At 35.4% G+C, this 26,738-nt stretch overlaps 1 protein-coding gene across 2 annotated transcripts in view; it reads right to left on the reverse strand.

Moving 5' to 3' along the window:
- Nucleotides 1-5,742: 5,742 nt before the first annotated feature.
- wtip (WT1 interacting protein) overlaps nt 5,743-26,738 on the reverse strand; it is a 73,567-nt gene continuing 52,571 nt past the window's right edge. Inside the window, exons 5-9 of one of the 2 annotated variants that reach the window (XM_087292351.1) lie at nt 17,262-17,324; nt 16,779-16,909; nt 15,449-15,500; nt 15,279-15,347; nt 5,743-11,544 (exon numbers count right to left, since the gene is read on the reverse strand). In XM_087292351.1, coding sequence (XP_087148477.1) covers nt 11,392-11,544; nt 15,279-15,347; nt 15,449-15,500; nt 16,779-16,909; nt 17,262-17,324 — 468 coding nt within the window. In that variant the 3' untranslated portion in view covers nt 5,743-11,391. 2 annotated transcript variants of the gene reach the window in all.

The following is a 26,738-nucleotide window of genomic DNA, read 5'->3' on the forward strand; positions in this document are numbered from 1 at the left end:
AACTTTAACCCCCCCGCAACTGTTATCTGTGGCGAGTCACGTCTCGGATCTCTTTTATTGTAATTACGCAGCTATTATGCATTATAAAAGGTCATATTTTGGTTTTGGGGGTCTCCAACAACAGGCCGATGTCAAAACACTTTCATTGTCTTATAATCTGCATTTATTTTTTGCCTAAGTATCCCACCGACTCCTGTATGATCTGTTCAGCGATTCATTTTGTTGAAAAAGGCGCGTTCTGGTATACCAAAAGATCCAAACACAAAACGAATCATTCATTCGACTGGCTTTCCTTTAAAAATCAATAGTTTTAAACATGATGCACTTTCAGATTTAAACCTCAGCTGGATGTTTTCACTCACTTAGAGCTGTTACACACTGCATGAAGCTCATTTTCAAAAAAACGTAATGGAGGAGGCTCTATAAGCTAACAAACTTTGATATTCTGTCATTTTTACAGAGTAGAGAGGATAATTACATTCTGAAATAATTAAACATGCATCGTAGTAACATTGCATTTTACATACACACTCTCTCTCTCTCTCTCTCTCTCAGCGCTCTGTAAAGCTGGAGAAGCGTGGGTGGGTTTTTGGGTGGTCTTTTGGCCTGGAGCTCTGACACAAAAACAAAACTTCAGCATTTCACTCAGAGCAAACTACTGAGCACTGTACTGGGATCAGATGCACAAATCTTGAATAAAATAAATGTATTTTTGTAATGAAATGTATAAATGAATGAATTGTTATTAACTTACAAAGTAACTATTAAAAAGTGGTTAAATAATACGCTATATAGATGTGAATTTGAATAGTTTATTAATAATAGATTTGTGCATTCTGAATGATCTTTAACAAACACCAGCTACTCTTAAATAACTGGTTTGTAAATGATGCAATACTTAATATAATGACGAAAGATGAATCATTAACAAAGAATCATTAAGTTAGTCATTAAGCACATTATATACTCACCGGCCACTTTATTAGGTACACCTTACTAGTAGTGGGTTGGACTCCCTTTTGCCTTCAGCACTGCTTTAATCCTTCATGGCAGAGATTCAACAAGATACTGGAAACATTCTACAGAGATTTTGCTCCATATTGACATGATAGCGTCACGCAGTTGCTGCAGATTTGTCGGCTGCACATCCATGATGCCAATCTCCCTTCCACCACATCCCAAAGGTGCTCTATTGGATTGAGCTCTGGTGACTGTGGAGGCCATTTGAGTACAGTGAACTCATTGTCATGTTCAAGAAACCAGTCTGAGATGATTTATGCTTTATGACATGGTGTGTTATCCTGCTGGAAGTAGCCATCAGAAGATGGGTACACTGCGGTCATAAAGGGATGAACATGGTCAGCAGCAATACTCAGGTAGGCTGTGGCGTTGATGCTCAATTGGTACTAATGAGCCCAAAGAGTGCCAAGAAAATCTCCCCCTCACCATTACACCACCACCCAAAGGCCTGAACCGCTGATACAAGGCAGGATGGATCCATGCTTTCATGTTCTGACCCGACCATCCGAATGTGGCAGCAGAAATGGAGACTCATCAGAGCAGGCAACGTTTCTCCAATCTTCTATTGTCCAGTTTTGGTGAGTCTGTGTGAATTGTAGCCTCAGTTTCCTGTTCTTAGCTGACAGGAGCGGCACCCGGTGTGCTCTTCTGCTGCTGTAGCCCATCCGCCTCCATATGTATGTATGTATGTATGTATGTACAGTATCTATCTATCTATCTATCTATCTATCTATCTATCTATCTATCTATCTATCTATCTATCTATCTATCTATCTATCTATCTATCTATCTATCTATCTATCTATCTATCTATCTATCTATCTATCTATCTATCCATCCATCCATCCATCCATCCATCCATCCATCCATCCATCCATCCATCTATCTATCTATCTAAACTAACAAACGAGTCACTTTACAACAACTCCGTAACTGTTCTTGAATGGCCCAGCCAGAGCCCTGACTTAAACCCAATTGAGCATCTCTGGAGAAACCCAAGAATGGCTGTCCAACCAATGTTTACCATACAACCTGACAGAACTGGACAGAATCTGCAAGGAGGAATGGCAGAGGATCACCAAATCCAGGTGTGAAAGAACTTGGTCTGAATATTTAGGATCATGTCATATTTCAAAGTTTTTTTTTGTTTTTTTTTACAAATCTGCAACAATGTCTGTGTTTAACTGTCAATATGGGGTGCTGTTGGTACATTAATGAGGAAAAAATGAACTTAAATGATGCAATTTAACAAAGAGTGAAACATTTAAGAGGGTCTGAATACTTTGCGTGGTCACTGTATGTATGTCTGTATAGTGATGTAAACCCGGATTAGAATTAAAGCACAGAGACTGAGAGAAGCTTCTCTTTAAGACCTAATTAATGTTCAGACGGTGTGCTCGAGTGTCTGTGATTCTCCATTTAATCTGCAAATCTCCTCAGCAACATTAAAAACTCCACAGGAGCCGTTTAATATGGAGGTCAAACTCATTACGGCTACTTCAGTCAGCATTACCAGACCCACTAATCAAAGCAAAGCTGAGGAGGATCAAATAAAACACTGTATTTACATGCAGGAACATCAATCCTGTCCAACATCTCCCCAATAGCTCAGCTTTTTTCTTTTAAACATCAACTGGAGAGTGAATAGGCCACAAATGTGCTCAGAGTTATTATTCAATTATAAAGACATGTTAGTAAATGGATTAACTTGTTACAGTATTTATGAAGTTTTGTTCATGTTAGTAAATACAATGACTTTATTTAACTTTATAACTGAATTGCAAAAGTTTATTTTTGATGTCCTGAAATAAAAAAAAAGTTTTACTTCTCCAAAAACTACAATAAAATTTAAATTTTTTTTTTAAATGATTATTTCCAAAAAAAAAAACACTCTCACACTCACCGGCCAATTTATTAGGTACACCTTACTAAGCTTACCAGGTTGGATCCATTTTGCCTTCAGAACTGCTTTAATCCTTCATTGCGTAGATTCAACAAGGTACTGGAAATATTCCTCAGAGATTTTGCTACATATTGACATGCTAGCATCACGCAGTTGCGGCAGATTTGTCAGCTGAACATCCATGATGCCAATCTCCCGTTCTATCACATCCCAAAGGTGCTCAATTGGATTGAGCTCTGGTGACTGTTGAGGCCATTTGAGTACAGTGAACTCATTGTCCCAATTTTCCTATTCCTATACTAATATTCCTGTCTTTGAACTGTGGGGGAAACTGGAGCACCCGGAGGAAACCCACGCCAACACGGGGAGAACATGCAAACACCACACAGAAATGCCAACTGACCCAGCCGAGGCTCGAGCCAGCAATCTTCTTGCTGTGAGGTGACAGCGCTACCCACTGCGACGCTTTACTAAGACTTAAACTATAATTCAATTAAAAAATCTGAAATATTTGATATTATAGTACCTTAGTCATACTAAAATAGCATTGATTTATATTTGATTTGGCCCATTAAATAATGTTTAGGAATATTTATTTTTGACTTAATTAAATAACTGCATAATAGCATTTTTAACTGAGTTCATCACAGTTGTTATTGACTGAAATATTATTATAAAGCTTTAACTAAAGTACGCAAACTTATATATCAATATACTCAGTATAAAGTATATACATAACCTCTGATCTCAGCAGCTGTAGAAATCAACAGTACAGTATATATTGACTAACTCAGAGTTAATCTTTCATTAACTTTTCTTAGGTCCCTTATTTAACAGGGGTCACCACAGAGGAATGAACCGCCAACTATTCCAGCATCTTTTACACAGCGGATGCCCTTCCAGCTGCAACCCGGTACTGGAAAACACCCCTACACACTTATTCACACTCATACACTTCAGCCAATTTAGTACTCAATTCCCCTATAACGCATGTGTTTGGACTGTGGCGGAAACCAGAGCACCCAGAGGAAACCCACGCCAATATGGGGAGAACATGCAAACTCCACACAGAAATGCCAAATGGCCCAGCTTGGACTCGAACCAGTGACCTTCCTGCTGTGAGACGACAGTTCTAACCACCCAAAGATGTTATGTAATGCATAAAAGAACCTGAGATGTTGTGTTGGTTGTGTATCAGTCATCAGGGTGTGTCGGTGTTTGCGTGCAGGACTGTGATTACAGCAGAAAACAAGCACGCTGATCTGACCTGATAGCAGCGCTGAATAAACACACCGACCCCTCAGAGCACAGCGGAAAACACTGCAAAACAACAAGACATTTATGAGAGAAAATGACTGCAGACTCCACACAATGAAGAGCTCAATACAAATATCTCACCAACAGCAGATGTGTGGAAAATCGCTTAACATCTGAATTTAACTCAGGTTTGGATCCAGGGATGCTGGTTTGAATTGATCCCTAAAACACACAAATTATACATTTGCACCATGATGTGTTCAACCTAAATGATTGCCAATCTTCAAAGTAATGCTTTATGACTCAAATAATGCAAATGAATAAAAAACTGTTGCTCAGTAATGTCAAAGCAATAACCAGATGTGGAAATAATAATACAGAAATATGACCAATAGAATATGCAAAACAGAAATATGACCAATAGAATATGCAAAATAGAAATATGACCAATAGAATATGCAAAATAGAAATATAACCAATAGAATATGCAAAATAGAAATATGACCAATAGAATATGCAAAACAGAAATATGACCAATAGAATATGCAAAACAGAAATATGACCAATAGAATATGCAAAATAGAAATATGACCAATAGAATATGCAAAATAGAAACATGACTAATAGAATATAAAAAAACAGAAATATAACCAATAGAATATGCAAAACAGAAATATAACCAATAGAATATGCAAAACATAAATATGACCAACAGAATATGCAAAATAGAAATATGACTAATAGAATATGAAAAACGAAAATTTGACCAATATATTCAAAACGGAAATATGACCAATAGAATATGCAAAATAGAAATATGACAAATAGGATATGAAAAACAGAAACATGACCAAGATATGCAAAACGGAAATATGACCAATAGAATATGCAAAACAGAAATATGACAAATCGAATTTGCAAAAAAGAAAATATAAAATATATGTGAAATAGAAATAAATAGAATATGCAAGAGAAATATGACAAATAGAATATGCTAAACAAAATATGACTAATAGAATATGCAAAACCAAAAAATGGCAAATAAAATATGCAAAACGGAAATATTACAAATATGCAAAACAGAAATATGACAAATAGAAAATGCAAAACGGATTTATGAATAAAAATATATTGTATTAGTTTAATCTAGTTTTTGCAAATTCTATTTGCCATATTTCCATCTTGCATCCTCTATTTGTCACATTTCCTTTTTCATTTTCTATTAATAACATTTCTGTTTTGCATATTCTATTAGTCATATTTTTGCTTTGCATATTCAATTTGTCAAATAAATTTTTTGCACATTCTATTTGTCACATTACTTTTTTGCATTTTCTATTAATCATATTTCTTTTTTGCATATTCTGTTAGTCATATTTCCTTTTTGCATATTCAATTTGTCAAATTTACTATTTGCATTTTCTACTAATTGTAATTCAATTTAGCATATTCTATCGTATTTCCGTTTAACATATTCTATCTATTTGCATGTTCTATCTATCCATATATAAAGAAAGACCCAGAAGAGGTGCTATAATAAAAACAAAAGCACAGTCACACAGTTTAAGTTAACTACAAAACCACTTTATTGAAAAAGCAGATTACATAAATCTACGGTTAAATGATACGTCCCGACTTTTCATACATTAAATAACTTTAAACTTTTCACGTTTAGATAAATAAATCTACTTTTGCTTTTTCTTTATTTATGAAATATCTAGGAAATCAAAACATTGTACGATAAAAAAGTGATGCAACAGAAGGTAAGATGTGCATTTAAAAAAAAACTAATGAAGGAAAGCTACCGTTCATTGAATCTCCGATAAATGCAGGAAATACATTCTAGACTGCGTATTTACAGGGAACTCTAGTGTTGTGCTATGCAATAGTAGTACGTTTTTTAAAAGTGGATTAAGACAACGTGGAGAAAAATATTACGCACATTTTTGTCTTTTAAATGAAACGAAACAACACTTGTGGGAATGATCTGAAAGTGGGAATATCTGAGGACTTTCTTAAAGGAATATCCTGTCTTTAGATTGACCATTGATGCTGAAAATGATCCAAAACATTTTCTCAGCATGTCACAAACGCTGTACATTAATCCAGAATATTCCTTTAGCTAAACATGAGGGAAACCTCCTCTAAAAAACAAGCTGAGGGTGAGGTTTGTGCTTCGGCTACAGCAAACACACATCTTCTCGCGAGTAAATCCGCTTTTACAGTCTGAAATCTGCAGATTTCACAACAACAGCTCTCTTTTCTCAGGTCAGGAAACACATACAGCCCGTTTCTGACAGTAGTTTTACAGTAGACGTCTGTGTGTAACAGGAGAAGTGTGTATAGAAACAACCAGAAAGCATTTACACACTCTGAAAGGTCTGAATGTGATTGCATTAGAGTGATTTGTTGAATCAGAGCTGGTGTTTTGATGACTTTAGTGCATGTGTGAAGTCTCGAACACACACACAACACTGACTCTATTCAATAGATATGGTGTTTCAGCATTACAAACCATAGAACATGCATTCATTTCCAATCAAATGCAATCACATTCAGACATTTTTAAAGCAATAGTTCACACGAAAATGACAAAGGGTACACCCTCAAGCTGTCAAACATGTGGATGAGTATATCTGTTCATCCTCACAGATTTGGAAGTGTATTATTTAATCACTTGCTCACCGATTGATCCACTGAAGCTGATAAAAACATTCAAACTAATACAAACATCAAAGTACAGTCAATTACTGTATAGAAGTCCTATTATGTAGTGCAATATTTAGTATATTATAATTATTATTCCAAGCTGTAAATGCCCTTTTGTGTGTCTCTTTAAATGCAAATGGTCTACAGATCTCCACCCCCTTTCCAGAAGAGGGTGGATCCTTTAAAGATCGTGCTTCAGTCACTCCTGTAACATCAAAGAAAAGCATCTGAATTTGTCTTGTCAGCTTAAACTTAATATACATGTTAGCATTAACCCAGACTAACTGGAAATGCATACAGTCAAGCTCGCAACAGGGTATATGCCGAAGCATGCTAACAGGACTTTGAATTTGTCAGTAACCTGGGTTAAGCGCTTCCGGTCAACTGTATGCCAATGCAAAAGCTGGCGCATTTAAGGTCAGTTTTCTTTTAAAATCAGCGATCTCCACTGGCGGATTAATATCCGATATTAAGCGGGTCTCAGATTGTACAAGAAGCACTGCATTAAATTACATTTCCCCCGCCATGTCTTTATACTATGAGCAATTATTTTACCCCAGTATTTTCAATGGAGCTTCTGTGCTATGGCTTTTTGTCTCGTTTTAGGCTTGAGCAACTAAATGAATGCAAAGTTTATTTAACTGAGTGTATTTTAATTGCATTACAACATCGATGCTGTAAAAGGAACCGTATAAATTGGAAAAAAATTCACAATAACAGGTCACCGGAAGTTTATCAGTATGCGAAAAACACCCAATATACCTGGCAAATACCCAATAGTTCAGACCCCTGGCACATTCTGACTTAAAGTTTGTGTTCAAATGTAAATAAAACTATTCAAAAAAAGGTAATGATTCACACTTAATTGCTTTGTACTGTTTTTATTTTCGTACATTTTAAGGGTGTTTAAAAGACACAGACGTTTCGACACAATGAGGAAGGCTTTGTGCCTTTGTGTCTTTTAAACACCCGTAAAATGTAAGAAAATAAAAACAGCATGAAACAATTGAGTGCGATACATTACCTTTTTTTGAATAACAGCATTAATAAGATTGACGCACCAAACCAAAGAAGTTCCTAAAAAACCGCAAGCGCGCAGGGCAGACTTCAGTAACTCTACAAATGTAAATAAAAGACATAATGATTTCCACAATGATGCCTGAACTGCAGCTCCATCTGTGAGCAACTGATGTAATACTAAACTTCTCCAAATCTGTTGTGATATAGAAACAAAGTCACAGACAAAACAAGCTCAGCATATTTTCAAGTGTGAACTATTCCTCTATGAGGCCACTGACACAGAATTCATTTTTCCATTGCAATGCGCTATTTTGCCATTGTTTTTGTACGTAAATGTATAGACAGATAGGCATTACACTCATGGATTTTTATCTCACTGCAAGTAAAAAAATAAAAAATAATTAAATCTAATTTTGGGCTCTATCATACACTCGACACAATAAAATGCAGGACATGTTGCTATTTTCAGATCAATTCAACCTTCATTTTTCAATTGTCCACCACGTTGTTTAAATAGCAAACCCATTTTGTTGACTCATGGGTGTGCTGTTCTAGAAAAGAGTTGTGTTAAGGCGCATTGTTGGCACGTTGCTATTTTGAGGAACTAAAATAGACTGAGCAATAGACCAGCTGACAGCCAGTCTAAAGTTCAGCGCAGAGCGCGTTAGTTGTGCGCCTCGCTTACACATTGCTGAATAGACACAGGATGTACAGCGATACGCAAATATCTTTAGAGATGAAAAAGAATTAAAGGATTAAAATATTACAAAAATTATTATTGAATTGTTATTATTATTAAATATAAAAACCACCGCCTTCATGCCTTCTTCATCTCGGGAGGCTTTTTTAGTTTATATATGACAGTTTGCTTTAGTATATTATAATTATTCATTCATTCATTCATTTTCTTTGCGGCTAAATTGCTTTATTAACCTGGGGTCGCCACAGCGGAATGAACCGCCAACTTATCCAGCATGTTTTATGCAGCGGATGCCCTTCCAGCTGCAACCCATCACTGGGAAACATCCACACACTCATTTACACTCATTACAGACAATTTAGCCTACCCGATTGAAAAGGGTATAAACGGAGGTCGGAGCCAGCTCCAAGTGGGTGGGACTTAAAGCTCCAAGTGGGCTGTGCAAACCTGCAGTTTTTATTTATTTTATTTATTTAGCCCTGCAAACGGGACGGAGCCCAGGGCTCAAGGACCTTTTGGGCTCAGGGCTCTCTCCCGGGACAGCATGCCAAACTTGCTTATAATCAATCATCAGCTAAGTGTGAACTCTTGAAAAGGTTTATCCTACTTAGTTATGCGCATACGTTTTTTATGCGCATTTTCAAAATGTATCCGAATTATGACGTTTCCATCAATGGTTTTTTTTAATGCTCATATGCAAAATGCGCATAAAAATAGGAAGATGGAAACATAGCTACTGTCAACATTGCTAATTGTATATTGCTTTGTTTTTGGGAGTGTTTTGTATTTTGCACTGTATTTTGCACACACGCTGCAGATTATGTGACAATAAAGGGATTTGATTTGAAAAATCTTTACATAACAAACATTCCTAAGCACTGCGTCTTGCATTTTTAGATGGAAAGATGTATTCTGTTTAAAAGGCCTCTAAGTGTATAAATACTCATCATGGTCACTGTGTAACACACACATACACACAATCATAAGCACACAGTGGTCCAGCCACTAGTGCACATGAACAGACACACATCAACACACCCTTTTTTTTCTTGTACACATGTCCAAATCAAGTGCAATGCAACATCAATGGAATGCAATCTGCAACGCAACATCACATCTTCTCATGCAACTCTACTTTTGTGTCTCGTTTTGATCATAATCACACTACTGAATTATTCTGACATGTGCAAAACGTTGTCATGTGATTGCATGGCATCTGTTCGGACAGCGTGTCACACACACACACACACAAACACATGCATCGGGTCTGTGGCCTGGTTGAATCCAGCACATCCAGGCTTGAGCTTCGACCCGCGCACACACACACACACACACACATGAGCCCACCTCTAGAGTCCTGAGACACAAGACAGTGCGTCTCCTCCGCGTTAGGAAATAAATGTAAGGCAGCAAGGCACCTCATCCAGAGACAAACCAGTGTCTGAAGAGTTCACAGATCCAACCCCGTTCTGCTGGTGTCAGGTCACAGCCTCTCTGACCACAGAGATTGAATGTCTGACTTCTGCAAAATATACATCTGTTAGTCCATCTATGTGCAGCAGGCTTCATAAAGTCACCCGGTGAAGGAAATGCCAGCGATGCATCAGTGTTCGGACCACTGCCGTCATTCGCTCAGACATTCAATTGGTGTTTAAAGAGGCAGTGCACCGATTATTTACTCAAACTCATGTCATTGCAAATCTGTTTACTTTAAGGCAGGGCAGTGCAGGTGAACAGAGTAAGGATGATTGGTGAATGTAAATTAAGACAGATGTTATATGCTATGTTTAAATATGCAAATGAATCCTTTTAATTAAATATTCAGTATGTAAACAGGTAAACATTATGCCAAATTCTGAGTAAAAACCTTTTAAAATACACATAATTGCATATATATATATATGCAATTGTATTAATCATGAAAGAGTTTTCCATATTTCAGCCTGATTTTATTCCAAAAAGCACAAAATAAACAAATAAATAACTTGAAGTAATATAAATATTGTGCAAATATATCTATTTTCCTTTATTATTATTATTTATATAGTGTGTGTGTGTGAGTAAAAGAGAATCATGTTCATAAAAGAAAGCTTTTAAAATGTTAAATAAACACTTAAAAGCTATTAAAGACATGTAAAGATAAGTAATAGTACTAAAGCAGCTCAAAACTGACCAAATATTTGTATAATAATAGTCATAAATATTGTGTATGTACTACTAAAACATCCTTTTTAAAGCATAAACAAAAAAACATGCAATTTAAAGCCTCAAAAAGCACATTCTTCTAAACGTCTTCCTTTGTGTGCCACGGAAGAAAAGCTCACACAGGTCTGTAATGATATGAGGATGAGTAAAGGGTCACTGTAATGTTAATTATTGGTGAACTACCCCTTTAAAGAGCGGCAGCTTGGCACACACACACAAACAGAAATGGTGCATCAAGGCAGTGATTGAGGCGACGGCCTGATGGACGCAGGATATTCAATGAAGGCACAGCAAGTCATTAGTGTTCAGTGCTGTTGTTTGGCGTTCGGAGGGAAAACAGGCACGGGTTGCACTCCATTCCCCAGCGGCAGTGCTGAAGACGCCCCGAACGCAGCCAAAAACACAGCCGACGAGACGTGATGAGGAATGACAGTAATAATAAAACCTCTCCGGCTGGTCAAAGTGTAAATGCGCAGTTTTACAGGCACGACTAATTCCCGGTTTGTGGTTTTGGGGAAGGACAGAGCCGTCTCTGTCTCACTCACGGTCGTCTAGTTTAGTTTGAGTCCGTGTGTGTTCACAGTTCAGTGACGTGCAGCGGGTAGCTGGGCGGCGGGTGTGGTGCAAGCGGGGTTTTTAACCGGTGCAGGTGGCATCGGTGGCACAGCAAATGCCCCTCCAGCGGGTAACAGCGATGGCCCTCTTCATCATTCAGCTGCAGACCACAATCCTGCAAAACACACATACACAGCTCAAGTCAAAATGATTCGCCCTTCTGCGAATTTTTTCAAATATTTCCCAAATGATGTTAAACAAAGCAAGACATTTTTCACAGTATTTCCTATAATATTTTTTCTTCTGAATAAAGTCTTAATTGTTTTATTTCGGCTAGTTTTTAATTTTTTAAAAGCATTTTAAACCACTGTGCGTACAGACGCTGATCTGGGATCAGTTTATTGTACGGAGAGCCTCTGTTAGTCAGCGCTTATACATGCATTCACTGGTTCAGAGGTTGCATATATATATTGCATATTAAAGAAAGTGGGATGGAATGGTAAAATATGGGAGAATTTCGGCTAAAACGGGAGGGTTTACGTGAGTGAAGTGAACAGGAAGTGTTTGTGGAAAAACAGTTTTGTGAGAGAACGCAAAACATCTTTGCGAGATAACGCAAAACTTTGCAAAGGAACGTAAAACATTTTTGCGAGGGAACGAGCAAAACTTAGAAATATATATTTTCCTCCCACCCATTTTTTTTCTTTCACCTATAATTTTTTTAAAAATTGAAAATTGTAAAAAACTGAACTTCACTGCTTGATTGATATACTGTATAAAATTTGTATTAGACCTGACACAAAGCACTGCATTAAACTGCAGTTGGATATGCCAAAATTTCTTCAGTCAAACAAAGAGAAAGCTGAAGTGATTGCGTTTGGGAACAGAGATGAGGTTCTTAAGGTGAGTGTGTACCCTGGCTCAAACAACAAAAAATAAGGTCAAGAATTTTGGTGTGACTCTGGAGTCAGATTTGAGTTTCAGTAGTCATGTCAAAGCAGTCAGTAAATCAGCATACTATCATCTCAAAAACATTACAGGAATTAAATGCTTTGTCTCCAGTGAGGACTTTTTTTACACTAGTGCGTTTTAGTTTTAAAACGGCGTTTTAGATCAAAACCGATCCGCATCCACACTAGCGTTTCACCTAGTGTTTCTGAACATATCTCCGTCCACACTACGCCACCAAAAACGTAAATCACGTGACCATTCACGCACTCTGGGCATGCGTGTTCTAGTATAAACAGAAAGGATGCGTCTCGCTCGGCATTTGGTTATTGTTAGTCAACAAACGCCGGTTGAACAATAAACGCAATGGCAAAGAAAGCAAGAGAGGGATTTTTGTGGACAGACGATGAAGTCGAGTTGTTCCTAAACGTAACAAATGAATAACTGCACTTCCGGTAGCGTTAAAGCCATGTGTTATAGTCATGTGATAGGGGCTTGACGAATAAGGGAAGGATACGCAATGACATAAAAGCCCCAATCAGGTAGGCGAATCTCAGCAGCTCCGCCTCCGTTTTCAGATGTCTCTGTTTTCCTTCATCCACACTGAAACAGAGTTGCAGCGTTTAAGAATGAAAACGGACTTTCCAGCGTTTTCAAAACGCTCCGTTTTCGGCGCTCGAAAACTCCGGCGTAGTGTGGACGGATGGCGTAACCGTAGCAAAACTTAAAACTAAAACGCATTAGTGTAAACGGGGCCTTAGAGAAACTTGTTCATGCTTTTATCAGCAGCAGGGTGGATTACTGTAATGGACTCCTCACTGGCCTTCCCAAAAAGACAGTCAGACAGTTACAGCTCATCCAGAATGCTGCGGCCAGGATTCTGACCAGAACCAGCAAATCAGAGCACATCACACCTGTCCTCAGGTCTCTACACCGGCTCTCAGTTACATTCAGAGTAGAGTTTAAAGGATTATTACTCGTCTATGAATCACTAAATGGCCTAGGACCTCAATACTGCTGACTGGATACAAACCTAACAGATCACTCAGATTATTAGGATCAAATAAATAAGAAACTCCAAGAGATCAGTCAAAGCAGGGTGAATCAGCCTTCAGCTACTAACAGCGCCCCCTACTGCTGAAATCAGCTTCCAGAAATGATCAGATGTGCTCCAACATCAGGCACTCAAATCAAGACTTAAAAGTGAAAACACATCAGTTTAGCTGTGCCTTTACTGAATGAGCACTGTGCTGCGTCCAGCAGATTGCACTATTGTGTCTGTCTTTTCTTTTTCATTCCTTTACAATCTGTTTAACACATTTTTATCCATTTTTAATTATTTCTATTCTTTGTTTTTATTTATATTTGTCTCTTTTATTCCTGTTTATGTAAAGCACTTTGGATTGCCACTGTGAATGAAATGTGCTATAGAAATACACTTTCCTTGCCTTACATTGTTCTGTCTTTAAAATATGTAAATTTATTTTACCACATTATTTTCAATGGCATTTTTATGTGTCTCCTTATGGCACTTGTGTTTACACGGTCGTTCATCTCGATTTTTACACTCGAACACCTAATGAATGTTTAGGTCTATTTAAATATTTATATTTTAATTAATCTACATCATTAATGCTGTAAAAGGGACATTATGAAATTGAAAATAGACACAATGGCCAGGAAGTTTATGACTGGCTGAAAAACACTAGCTGTGTGCATACAGCCCATTGACAGAAATGCAGACTTTATAAAAAGACATCTCAGCATACAGCTAATCATCTCCCCCCTGGCAGGATGTGTACTGTAAATAAATCATTTAATGCACAACCCATTTGGGAAAATCCACAGCCAAAGGAAGGGAACGAATTAACATGATATGCAATTATGGAAGCTCATTCAACCCTGTTACAAGGCAATTTTATACAAAAAAAAAAGCATTGAAGAAATTGTGAATTGAAAGTCACATTTTAATGAAAAAAGAAAATATAAGTTAAAGAATAATATTAATGATGCACTTTATATAATTTCATTACTTCTTATTTTACAGTGAATTAATAATACGATACAAATCTTAAGCCAAGCTCAACATGCAGTGCGTCTTCTTAACTTGTTTTTGCGTTGTGAGGATTTGCAACACGTATACTGCACATATAATAAGCTGGTGTTTTTTGTAATTGCATGTGTTTTTTAAAATTGCAGTGTGTTAAACTCTAAGCCACCGTAGTTTTCTATAAAACCAAACCAGAAATGAACACACTCTGTCTCACTAATTAAAACCGATCATTTCTCTGGATTTGAACATTTAACAAGCCAGCAAATACAGTGCTCAGCATATATGAGTACACCCCTCACAAATCTCTCATTTAAATATATATTTTCTATAGGAAGCTTTACAATATTATATTTGTGCATATACATTAGTTTAGTCAGTACTGAAGCCAAATCTGGAGCTAATCTGACAAAATAATTTACAATAATGGTTCAAAAATGAGTAGCCCAATTTTATATGTTAGGGTAAAATTCAGTTATATATTTTCTTTTCGGCTTAGTTCCTTTGTTAATCAGGGGTCACCACAGCGGAATGAACCACCAACTATTCCAGCATATGTTTTACGCAGCAGATGCCCTTCCAGCTGCAACCCAGTACTGGGAAATGTTAGGGAAAAATCAAGAGAAACAAAAAATATATACAATTTTGTTTCAATGTTGTAGCTTGTTATTTGTTTTTGCAATATTAGCATGAATTTAATTGTATTATCTTTCCATTTCTAGAAATGTTTTGTGACTAAAATATTATTTTAATAAATATTTCTGTTTAATAAATCTGTTTTGTTCAAATGCACCAATATATATTACCCATTATATTATATATATTATATTGTACACACAGTGCCTGTAAGTTAGATTAAACCTGCAACCTTTAGCCAGTAGTTGAGTGTAATAGGATGAAATGTTTCTTACCTCACAGTGATAGCAATCTACATGGTAATCTTTATCCATGGACACCACCCGTATGGTCTCCTCTGAACCCTAACGGCACACACACACAGCTCTGGTTAACCTCGGCCAGGAAAATGAATTAATTTACATTTTTTACATATATAAATTAATTTATTTAGAAATGCTCGTACCTGTGCTGGCAGGATGGGCTGATTACACGAGGCACATTTAGGAGCAAAAACCCTGTGAACAAAAAGATTTTATTTGCATACATAATTATATACAGTTGAAGTCAGAATTATTAGCCCCCTGTTTATTTTTTTCTCTAATTTCAGTTTAACGGAGAGCAGATTTTTTTCAACACATTTCTAAACATAATACAGGGCTCAACAATAAGGACTGCCTGATGGCCCGGGGCCAGCATGAGAGATGCTCGGGACAGTAGACAGAATCGTTACTTGCCCGATCGGGGCAGTGCTGCCTTGTCACTAAATTTTAATAGAAGGCAACATGACCACGACATCGAATTATGAGGCTAAAGGAAAACGTCTGTTTCTAACTTTGTGGAAACATTTAAATGGGTACAGCATGACGAAAAAAATGAAGGTGATGTTTTGCTTAGTTTGCCGTCAATTTTAAGTCGGCCACGTTTTGTTTTGCAATAAAATACCTGTGCAGAGTTACTGAAGTTAGTCCTGCGCGCTTGCGTTTTTTTTAGTTACTTCTTTGGTTAGGTGCGTTAATCTGATCGTTACTATTATTCAAAAGAAGGTAATGATTCGCACTCAATTGCTTAATACTGTTTTTATTTTATTTTTTATTTATTTTTTTACTTTTTCTTACATTTTACGGGTGATAACAGACAAACAGACGTTTCGGCACAAAGCCTTCCTCAGTGTGTGACACATTCTCCAACTCCACCCTAATCTTTGAGTAATTGTTAAATGTAGAAAACTTTTAATGTCAACTGTTAGAATTTTTTGTATTGATGTACACCTGATAAGTGATGGTGGTTGATGCACTTTATCTCTGTGGAGTGAGGTCGGAAATGGGAAGAATGTTTATTGTCATTGCTGTGAAGATTATAAGTTATTGTGTGATTAATTGATAATGAAATGAGAGTGACAGTGTAACTAATTGCACACTGTGATTGACTATGGAATAAAAGGGTGGAGTTGGAGAATGTGTCACACACTGAGGAAGGCTTTGTGCCGAAACGTCTGTTTGTCTGTTATCACCCGTAAAATGTAAGAAAAAGTAAAAAATAAAAACAGTATTAAGCAATTGAGTGCGAATCATTACCTTCTTTTGAATAGCAATAAAATACCTGCAAATTTTCCACACTGCTATATTTTACTGCTAAATATTAAATATTAAAATAATTTTAATTTAATAAAAAAATATTTTGAATGTTTTATTTTTATTTAATTAAAGCCTTAAAAGTTCAAATAGGAGCATCATTTAGGAGTTATGGTTCGGTCATATACAAATAAAAAGTATCACAATGAAGAAGTCCCTCACGTGTGGTAGTCTTTCACACAGTAGATGTTGTTCTCCACGTCCACAGTGAAAGGAACTCCGTCCAGACCCTCCTTGCAGATCACACAGCGGAAACAACCAGGGTGATACGACCTGCCCAGAGCCTGCAGGATCTACAACACACACACACACACACACAGGTGAATGCACACACATATAGAAGCAAAAATTCATGCACACACACACAGGCACACACACACATGCACAGACACACACGCAGGTGAGATGGTGGTGGGCTGACGCTGCACTAAAGAGACACAACAACATCATTTCAACATCTATAAATAGACACTATAAATGACTGAAGCACGAGCAGAGGGATGCTCAAACAGATCAAGCTGCTTTCATCATCCATTCTGCCTTCCAGTCTGATTTGAACCAGTAAAACTAAATTACACGAGTTCAGTTCATCAGAGAGCCTTTGAACAACAAGCACAATAATAACAGTAAAAGCCTCTTTCTTACCATCTCCATGATGAGGTGTCCACACACAAAGCATTTCTCAGCCGTCTGCTGGAAGCCGGAGTACTACACAACACAGATATAGACCTTTTTGAGGCATGTAAACAAAAACAGTAGTCCAAATGTATTTCCTGTTGTACATTTTTCATTTTTATAGCTTCCGAGAATCCAAAAAGAGTGGATTTATATTGATAAATAATGATAAATAATGATAAATAATGTTATGAAAGCTGTTTTAACATTAAGTTATGATAGAATCGCCTATTGTTACAGTTATGAAATAGTTTGATCACAAGCAGGTAATGTTCTTGGGCCTGTGACATCACCACATTGAAATCGTCTATAGAACATATGAACATATTTGACAACACACACTTATTTACAACATAAACTATGTCCAAAAAAATTCCAAAATGTAAAAATGAAGTCTCTTATGTTTATTAAGTGCATTCATTTATTATCCTTTCTGTATGAAATACAGTCCACTTTCTGTTGGTCATTTTTAAAGCCCTGCAGTTTGAAAAATACTTATGTTTACGACCTTTTAAAACATTCATTCATTCATTCAGGGGTCGCCACAGCGGAATGAATCACCAACTACTCTGTTTTATGCAGCGGATGCCCTTCCAGAACTCATACACGACTGGCAACATTATACAATTCTAATAAAAATATAAAATGATAAAATAAAATAAAATATTCATTCATTTTCTTTTCAGCTCGGTCCCTTTATTAATCAGGATTCGCCACAGCAGAATGAACCGCCAACTTATCCAGAATATGTTTTACACAGCAGATGCCCAGCACCCCAACACTGGGAAAACACCCATTTACTTTCATTCACACTCATACACTACAGCCAATTTAGTTAATTAATTCACCAACAGTGCAAGTGTTTGGACTGTGGGGAAAATTGGAGCACCCACAGGAAATCCACGCCAACACGAGGAGAACATGCAAACTACACACAGAAATTCCTATAATATGATATGATATAACATAATATAACATAACATAATATGACATAATATAACATGACATGACATAATATAATATAATATAATATAACATAATATAATATAACATAAGTTATAACATAATATAATATGACATGACATAATATAATAATATAATATAACATAATAATAATATAATATAACATAATATAATTTGACATAATATAACATGACATGACATAATATAATATAATATAATACGACATAATATAATTTAATATAATTAAACATAATTATATTATTAAATTATATTATATTATTAACATAATATAATATAATTTAATAATATAATATAATAAAATATAATATAACATGATATAATATAATATAATATAACATGATATAATATAATATAATATAATATAATATAACATAAGTTATAACATACTATAATATGACATGACATAATATAATAATTGTCAGGGTTCTGCCACTCTGGTCTTTGTAAATTCTTGTTTTGGTAGCAGAGCTCTGACACTACCCATGTCCGGTCCTGTTTCTGTCTCTGTGTGCGCGCGCGCCGTCAAGGGTGTATGCAGAGTGTGCGCGATGCCGCTTGATGTGGCCGCGCACGCACTGCGTCCGTCAGACGCGCGCGCTCGTGTACTAGTGTTTGTGTTTTCGTCTGTCAGCAGCGTGGTGTTTCATTCCCAGCGTCTCAGTCTTGTTGGTTTCGGTTTTGGTCGGCGCTGGGATGAAGCATGCACGCTGCGTGTGTGAGCGCACGGTGAGTTTTCATTCATCGTGTGCTCGTGTCTTGCGTCTTTTGTCAAAGCACGTGGCTCGGTGTTTACATTGTGGTCACGTGCTTTTGTCGTGTGCTTTAGTGTTGTGTTATGTGAGCGCATGGCTTGTATTGTCTCTCTGTGTCATGCGCTCTCCCGTCTATTGTCTAGTCCCACCCTCCTTGTTTACTCATTATTAGTTTGTCATGTTCACCTGTGTCAATTTACTTTTTGCTTTATAATCCCCCTCATGTTTTCAGTCCTTTGCCAGTTCGTCGTCGAAAGTTTCCTGTCCTGTTGTGTCTAGCCCTGTCTTGTCCAGCCAGTCAAGTTTGTTTGTTTGTTCATTTATTTGTTTTATTAGTTTTTCCCCCTCGGGGTTGTTTGTTTTGCCTTTTTGTTTTCATTTTATAATTAATAAAAAACCCATTATTGCTGCACCTGAGTCCTCGCTCCTTTTTCCCCTCACCAACCCTGACAATAATATAACATAATAATAATATAATATAATAATAATATAATATAACATAATATAATATGACATAATATAACATGACATGACATAATATAATATAATACGACATAATATAACATGACATAATAATATGACAATATAACAATACATGACATGATAATATAATATTATAATATAATATAACATAATAATTTAATAATATAATATAATATAATATAACATAAGTTATAACATAATATAATATGACATGACATAATATAATAATATAATATAACATAATAATAATATAATATAATAATAATATAATATAACATAATATAATATGACATGACATAATATAATATAATATAATACGACATAATATAACATGACATGACATAATATAATATGACAATATAACAATACATGACATTATAATATAATATAATAATATAATATAACATAATAATTTAATAATATAATATAATATAATATAACATGATATAATATAATATAATATAATATAATATAATATAATATAATATAATATAATATAATATAATAGCATGTCACACCACTTCACAACCACTCAAACACAAAAATTATGTAATTCCCACAACTCCCCAAAGCAGCACCATTAATCTATTTGAACAGGTCTCAAGGGGGCGCCGGTGCGCTCTTTCTGAGCCTTTCATTAAACATCAGCCCAGAGTCCCAGATGACCATCAGCACAATTCCTCAAAAGATCATCAGAATTGAGTGACTGAGTACTGCTGTTAAATTTAGCATCAAACAAATGTCTCAATTGTGAGACATCAGAGCTCCAAACATTTTCCTGAGGTTTTCAGAACTCCTCTGGTCAATGATGGACCAATTCACTTATAGTTGAAGGCACAGTTATTAGTATTACTACATTTGTATTTCTTCTCAAATATTCCCCAAGTGTTTAACAGAGGGATATTTTTCAACACATTTTAAAACATAATAGTTTTACTACTATATGATGACCGCATATAATATTTTACTAGATATTTTGGAAGATACTAGTATTTTTGAGTACACATTTAAAGGCTTAACTAGGTTAGTTAGGGCGATGAGGCAAGCCACTGTATAACAGTGGTTTATTTGGAGGTCAATAAGATCATATATATATATATATATATATATATATATATATATATATATATATATATATATATATATATATATATATATATATATAATTATTTAAGGGGATATTAATATTAGCCTTAATTTTGGCCAATTTAAAATTGGCCTTTTATTCCAGCCTAACTAAAAGAAATAAGACTTTCTGTAGAATAAAATAAATATATATACAATAGAAAATACTGTAAAAATCTCCTAGCTGTTAAACATCACTATATGAAAAAATAATAATAAATTATTTCACAAAATGGAGATTAGTTTTGCCCTCAACTGTACACTGCATTGAAAATACACATTTTATCAATTCTTACTTTCACTAAGGACCAAATCCACAACCTTGGCATTACATTTGCAATAAATTTCACCTGTAGTATAAAATATTAAGATAAAAATAAGAATTACAAAAAAAATTACAAAAGCGGTTTCTATACACAGTTGAAGTCAGAATTATTAGCCCCCTCTTTATTTTTTCCCCCTTTTAAGATTTTTTTCAACGTGTTTCTAATCATAATAGTTTTATTAACTCATTTCTAATAACTGATTTATTTTGTCTTTGCCATGATGGCAGTAAATAATATTAGACTACATACTCTTCAAGACACTTCTATACAGCTTAAAGTGACATTTAAAGGCTTAACTAGGGTAATTAGGTTAACTATGCAGGTTAGGGTAATAAGGCAAGATATTGTATAACGATGGTTTGTTCTGTAGATTATCGAGAAAAAAAATAGCTTAAAGAGGCTAATAATTTTAACCTTAAAATTGTGTTTAAAAAATTAAAAACTGCTTTTATTCTAGCCGAAATAAAACAAATAAGACTTTCTCTAGAAGAAAAAATATTATCAGACATACTGTGTAAATTTCCTTGCTCTGTTAAACATCATTTGGGAAATATTTAAAAAAGGAAAAAAAACTTGAAAGGGGGCTAATAATTCTGACTTCAACTGTATATACTACTGGTCAAAAGTTTGAGGTCAGTTTTTTTTATTTATTAACTTAGTTTAATCATTTGTTTAAAATTATTCTGTTCATCAAGGCGGCATTTATTAAATGTAAAAAAATTATGCTGTTTAATATTTATTTATTAAATATTTATTTATGACTTATTGTATGTATTTTTAAATGAAATTATTACTTCAGTCATTATTGGTTATATAACTATTACCATTGATAATGATGATAATAATATTAATGGATGGCATGGTGGCGAAGTGGGTAGAGCTGTCGCCTCATAGCAAGAAGTTCGCTGGTTCGAGCCTCAGCTGGGTCAGATGGCTTTTCAGTATGGAGTTTACATGTTCTCCCAGTGTTGGTGTGGGTTTCCTCCACAAGTCCAAACACATGTGGTATAGGTGTATTGAATCATCTAAATTGTCTAGAGTGTATGTGAGTGAATGAGAGTGTATGGGTTTGCCAGCGATGGGTTGTAGCTGGAAGGTCATCCGCTGCGTAAAACATATGCTGGATAAGTTGGTGGTTCATTCCGCTGTGGTGACCCCTGATTAATAAAGGGACTAAGCTGAAAAGACAATGAATGAATAATAATGATATTAATAATATATAATATTAAAGTGATTTCTAAAGGATCATGAGACTCTGAAGACTGGAGTAATGAAGCTGAAAACTCATCACTGGAATAAATGATTAAATTAAATTATAAACTACTTTTGAACGGTTATTTTATAGTCCAATAACATTTCACAATTTTACTATTTTTACTGTATTTTTGATGAAATAAATGCAGCCTTGGTGAGGAGGATAAGCTTATTATAAAACATTTAACAATCCTACTGACCCCAAACTTTTGACCAGTAGTGTATATTTAATGCTAAATACTGACTTACAGTCTGGACTGTCTTGTTAAGGTCTAGTGGTAAAACAACATAAAAAAAAATCTGGATTTGTTGTCTGGTAATAATCATACTAATAATACTAATAATACCATAAAAGTGTAATGCTTTTATTCTAGCCAAACTAACATATAATAATAAAATATAATGGAATATGGGTGACGCAGTGGCGCAGTAGGTAGTGCTGACGCCTCACAGCAAGAAGGTTGCTGGTTCGAGCCTCAGCTCAGTTGGCGTTTCAGTGTGGAGTTTGCATGTTCTCCCTGCATTCGCGTGGGTTTCCTCTGGGTGCTCCGATTTCCCCCACAGTCCAAAGACACGTGGTACAGGTGAATTGGGTAGGCAAAACTGTCCGTAGTGTATAAGTGTGTGTGTGAAAGAGTGTGTGTGGATGTTTCCCAGAGATGGGTTGCGGCTGGAAGGGCATCCGCTGCGTAAAAAAAAAAAAGTGCTGGATAAGTTGGCGGTTCATTCCGCGGTGGCGACCCGGAATTAATAAAGCGACTAAGCCGACAAAAAAAATATGAATGAATGGATTGGAAAATATTTGAATTGGAAAATATTTGAAAAATAATTCAAATTTCACAGAATGGAGAATAATTGTGCATTTATCTGTACACAGCATTTAAAGTACACATTTTTAATCAACCCTGTGCCTTCCCTGGGAATCAAACCCACAACTTTAGTATTCATTAGCACCATGTTCTACTATTTGACCCACAGGTCTTAAATAAAGACTCCAGGTCCTGAATGGAGGACAGGTTGCAGGGCTCTTAAATCCAGAAACGCCCCTGAGGGGAGCCATCTGTCCCGGGACAGGGTTTTGATTTGGTTACTGGGGTGTGGAGGGTGTGGAGGAGTAAAGATCTCCTCAAACAGACACTCTATGGAAATGAGAGGCAAAGGCCACCGCAGATCCTGGCAATCTATTGTAGGAACCAAAGGCTTGATTTTAACGACGTGGATCTTTGCGTCCGGCTGAGGAACGCGGCTCATTCCTCAGCGGTGACATCATCGCTCTATTCAGCAGTGTGTGTGCTGCTGTTTGTGTATGTTGTGGGCCAGCAGGTGGGGTCGGGAGGGACCGATCAATACTAGGAAACCCCCACAGACCCGTCAGACTGACCATCTGCTGGACCCCGACGGCCGGTTCCTCTGTCACTCACGTCAGCAGGAGTGTGGGTTGGGGTAGGGCTGAACAATATATTGTTTGAGCATTGATATCCTAATGTGTGTATCTGTAATAGTCACATCGCAGTTTATTATTATATTTTAAAGATTCAAAAATAAAGATATTAGTCAATATATAGAGTTTTGTCATTATTTGTTCAATGATTACAATGTCATTTTACATTACAAATAATCTAGTGAAATTTTATTTATATTGCAATAATTATTATGATTAAACAAAATATTGCAATGTCAGCTTTTGCCAATATCATGCAGCCTTAGGTTGGGGTAAAAGAAATGGCTTATGGCCAATATTTTACTGTATTGTATTGTAATGTATTTAGTGCTGTCAAAAAAAGTTAACCACATCCAAAATATTTACGTAATATGTATGTAGTTACTGTGTATAGATGTTGTGTATATATAAAAAATACAAAGCCAAAATATTTACATGTATATTTATATAAATTTTGAATTACATCTAATATTTAAATAAAAATAAACATTTTCCCACATACATACATATATATATATATATATATATATATATATATATATATATATATATATATATATATATATATATAATTTTTTTTTTTCAGACATGCTTTCAGTTTCTCTGTCTCACTCGCGGCGAGTTTAGGCGAAGGAATGTTTATTAAGTAAAACTGGCCTCAGACGGTTTAGTTTAGTCTGCGTCAAACCTGCAGGAAAATATTAGGCTTTGCTAAAAGACAGGTTATTTTACCAACGATTAGGGTCAATAGTGGTAGCCTTGTACAGATATTAAAGAAAAATCCTAATATTAAAAACGGAAACAAGCTGGACCACAACAGATCAGACCAATGTCATAACCAATGCTCAAATAATGTAGCCTATAGTTTATAGCAAGCATCATGTTTTTAGTTAGATTGTGCCATCTATCATGTACAGTAGGCTTATAGGTCCGTTATTTTAACTAAAAAAGATATATTATTTGAGCACCCGAACTATAGAAACTGTAAAAAAAAAAAACGTAACAGTATCGGAATCGGGTCTGTATCGATCGATACTCAGATTTTTGGTATTGCGATCAGATCGGTTCCAAAAAATGGTATCGGTGCACCCCTAATCCTATCATATATTTATTATAAAAATATAAGGTAACACTTTATAATAACTACACTGAATAATAAGACATTTAAACGTTGATTTCAATAGTTTATTAATCATTTACTAACTCATTCTGAATTACCCTAAAAATGGTTTGTAAATGATGCGATATTTAATTTAGTAATGAAAAAGAAATCATTACCTAAGTATGGAAGTACAATTATTAAGCACATTTAAAATATGTTCGTAAGAAAAGAGCATTTGTAGCTGCAGTTATAAACTGCTTACTAACCCTTATTAATGTAGACTTAATGCTTCACAGATAATGAATTCACTATTTGCTAATGCTTAATAAATGATTTAGAGTGTGTAGTTATTATAAAGTGTTACCAAATAGGATTGTAAATGACAATGTTTTTATTTTAAATTTGATTTGCGATAAATTTCACCAGCAATTTACATAATAAAACAAAACTTAAGATTAAAAATATTTTATACACTACAAAATGTAAATCTCAAAAAACATTTTAAGAGGTCTCATAATTTATAAACAAATGTAAGAGATAAGTATCTGAAAGTACAATTTTAAAAATGATAATTTAATTGAAATATGCAATTGTAAAAATGCCATTAAATGAACAAAGCACCAAAACATTGATATCTGCTTGTTAAGTCATGACGTATGAAATACTGTTTCCATGTCCAAGCTGCTACTCATTTGAATTGAGAAAATATTAGTTTATTGCCATATTTTAGTCATGTAAACACACATTAAAGTGAATTTTTTATCAAATCCTGGTGTACACAACAGTCTCTGGACTTGCTGCATCACAAACACCAATAATTTAACAACTTATAAAAAATGAATCACATTCTGGCCATCTGATATTAAACATGGATACATATATTGCGGTCATGATTTTCGAAATATTACAGCGCTTTGTTTATTATTACCATTTGTTGAGTCTCTCTATACATTTTGATATGTGATATTATTACTGATGATGCAAAATGCTGAAATACAAGACACCACAGTCTGGAGTTTCATGGTAATGTCTAGCAGTAAAAACAAGATCAGAAAAATCCAGTACGACAGATTTGAGTCAGGATCTTGGCTCCTGCATCCTTATTGGCTTAAGGCAGAATAAGATCTGAGGAGGTGGGCGGGGCTACAGCATCTGTTTTCCCAAGAGACTTTGACATTCATCCATCCATCAATCCACTAATGAGGGCTAATCAATACAACCCTGCAATACAACCCCCCTCTTAGGAAACATTAAATTAAACGAATTATTGTAGGCACTGCAGCTGTAAGCCTGTCCCTATAGAAGGATCTGGTCTACAAAAGCAGGACAATCCCTGACAGGTAATTATTAACCCTATAATGCCTGCTGTATCATCTTTGATGATCAATTGGGATCTCTAAATTATCAACAGACTTACTAGATGACATGTTGCTGCCAATTTGCTTTGCTACACTCATACTTTTTAATGAACTGTACATTGTAAAAAATAACCATATTTTATTTTAACCAAGTTTTAACCATAAAACGTTGAAAAAGTGACTTTTATGAACATTTTCAATAGTTTGCAGTGCTATATTGTCTATGTTGGTGTTGTATATTACACTACAAAAACCTTAATAATAAACTGCAGTACATTTTCAGCTATTTTACAGACTGATCTCGCTATATACTGTTATTTCTTATACAATATTTTATTTCAAACTACTAAAATGTCAACTAAAGTTATGCTGTGTTCACACCAGACACGGAAGAAGCGTCAAGCGAGAGTGATTTACATGTTAACTCAATGCGAATAGACTGCGGCGCAATACGCGCGAATGACGCAAATGGTGCGATATGCACGGCTTAACGCACGTTTCGCGCGAATCGCTTGAGTTAAAAAATCTGAACTTCATCGCACATTCACATCGAGTTAACCAATCAGGAGCTTACTCTTGTGGGGGCGTGATTGTGACGTACGCCTGTTGTTGGTGTCCCGGG

This window comes from Danio rerio, chromosome 18 (assembly GCF_052040795.2).
Source record: "Danio rerio strain M-AB ecotype USA chromosome 18, GRCz13ab, whole genome shotgun sequence".
Lineage (NCBI taxonomy): Eukaryota > Metazoa > Chordata > Actinopteri > Cypriniformes > Danionidae > Danio > Danio rerio.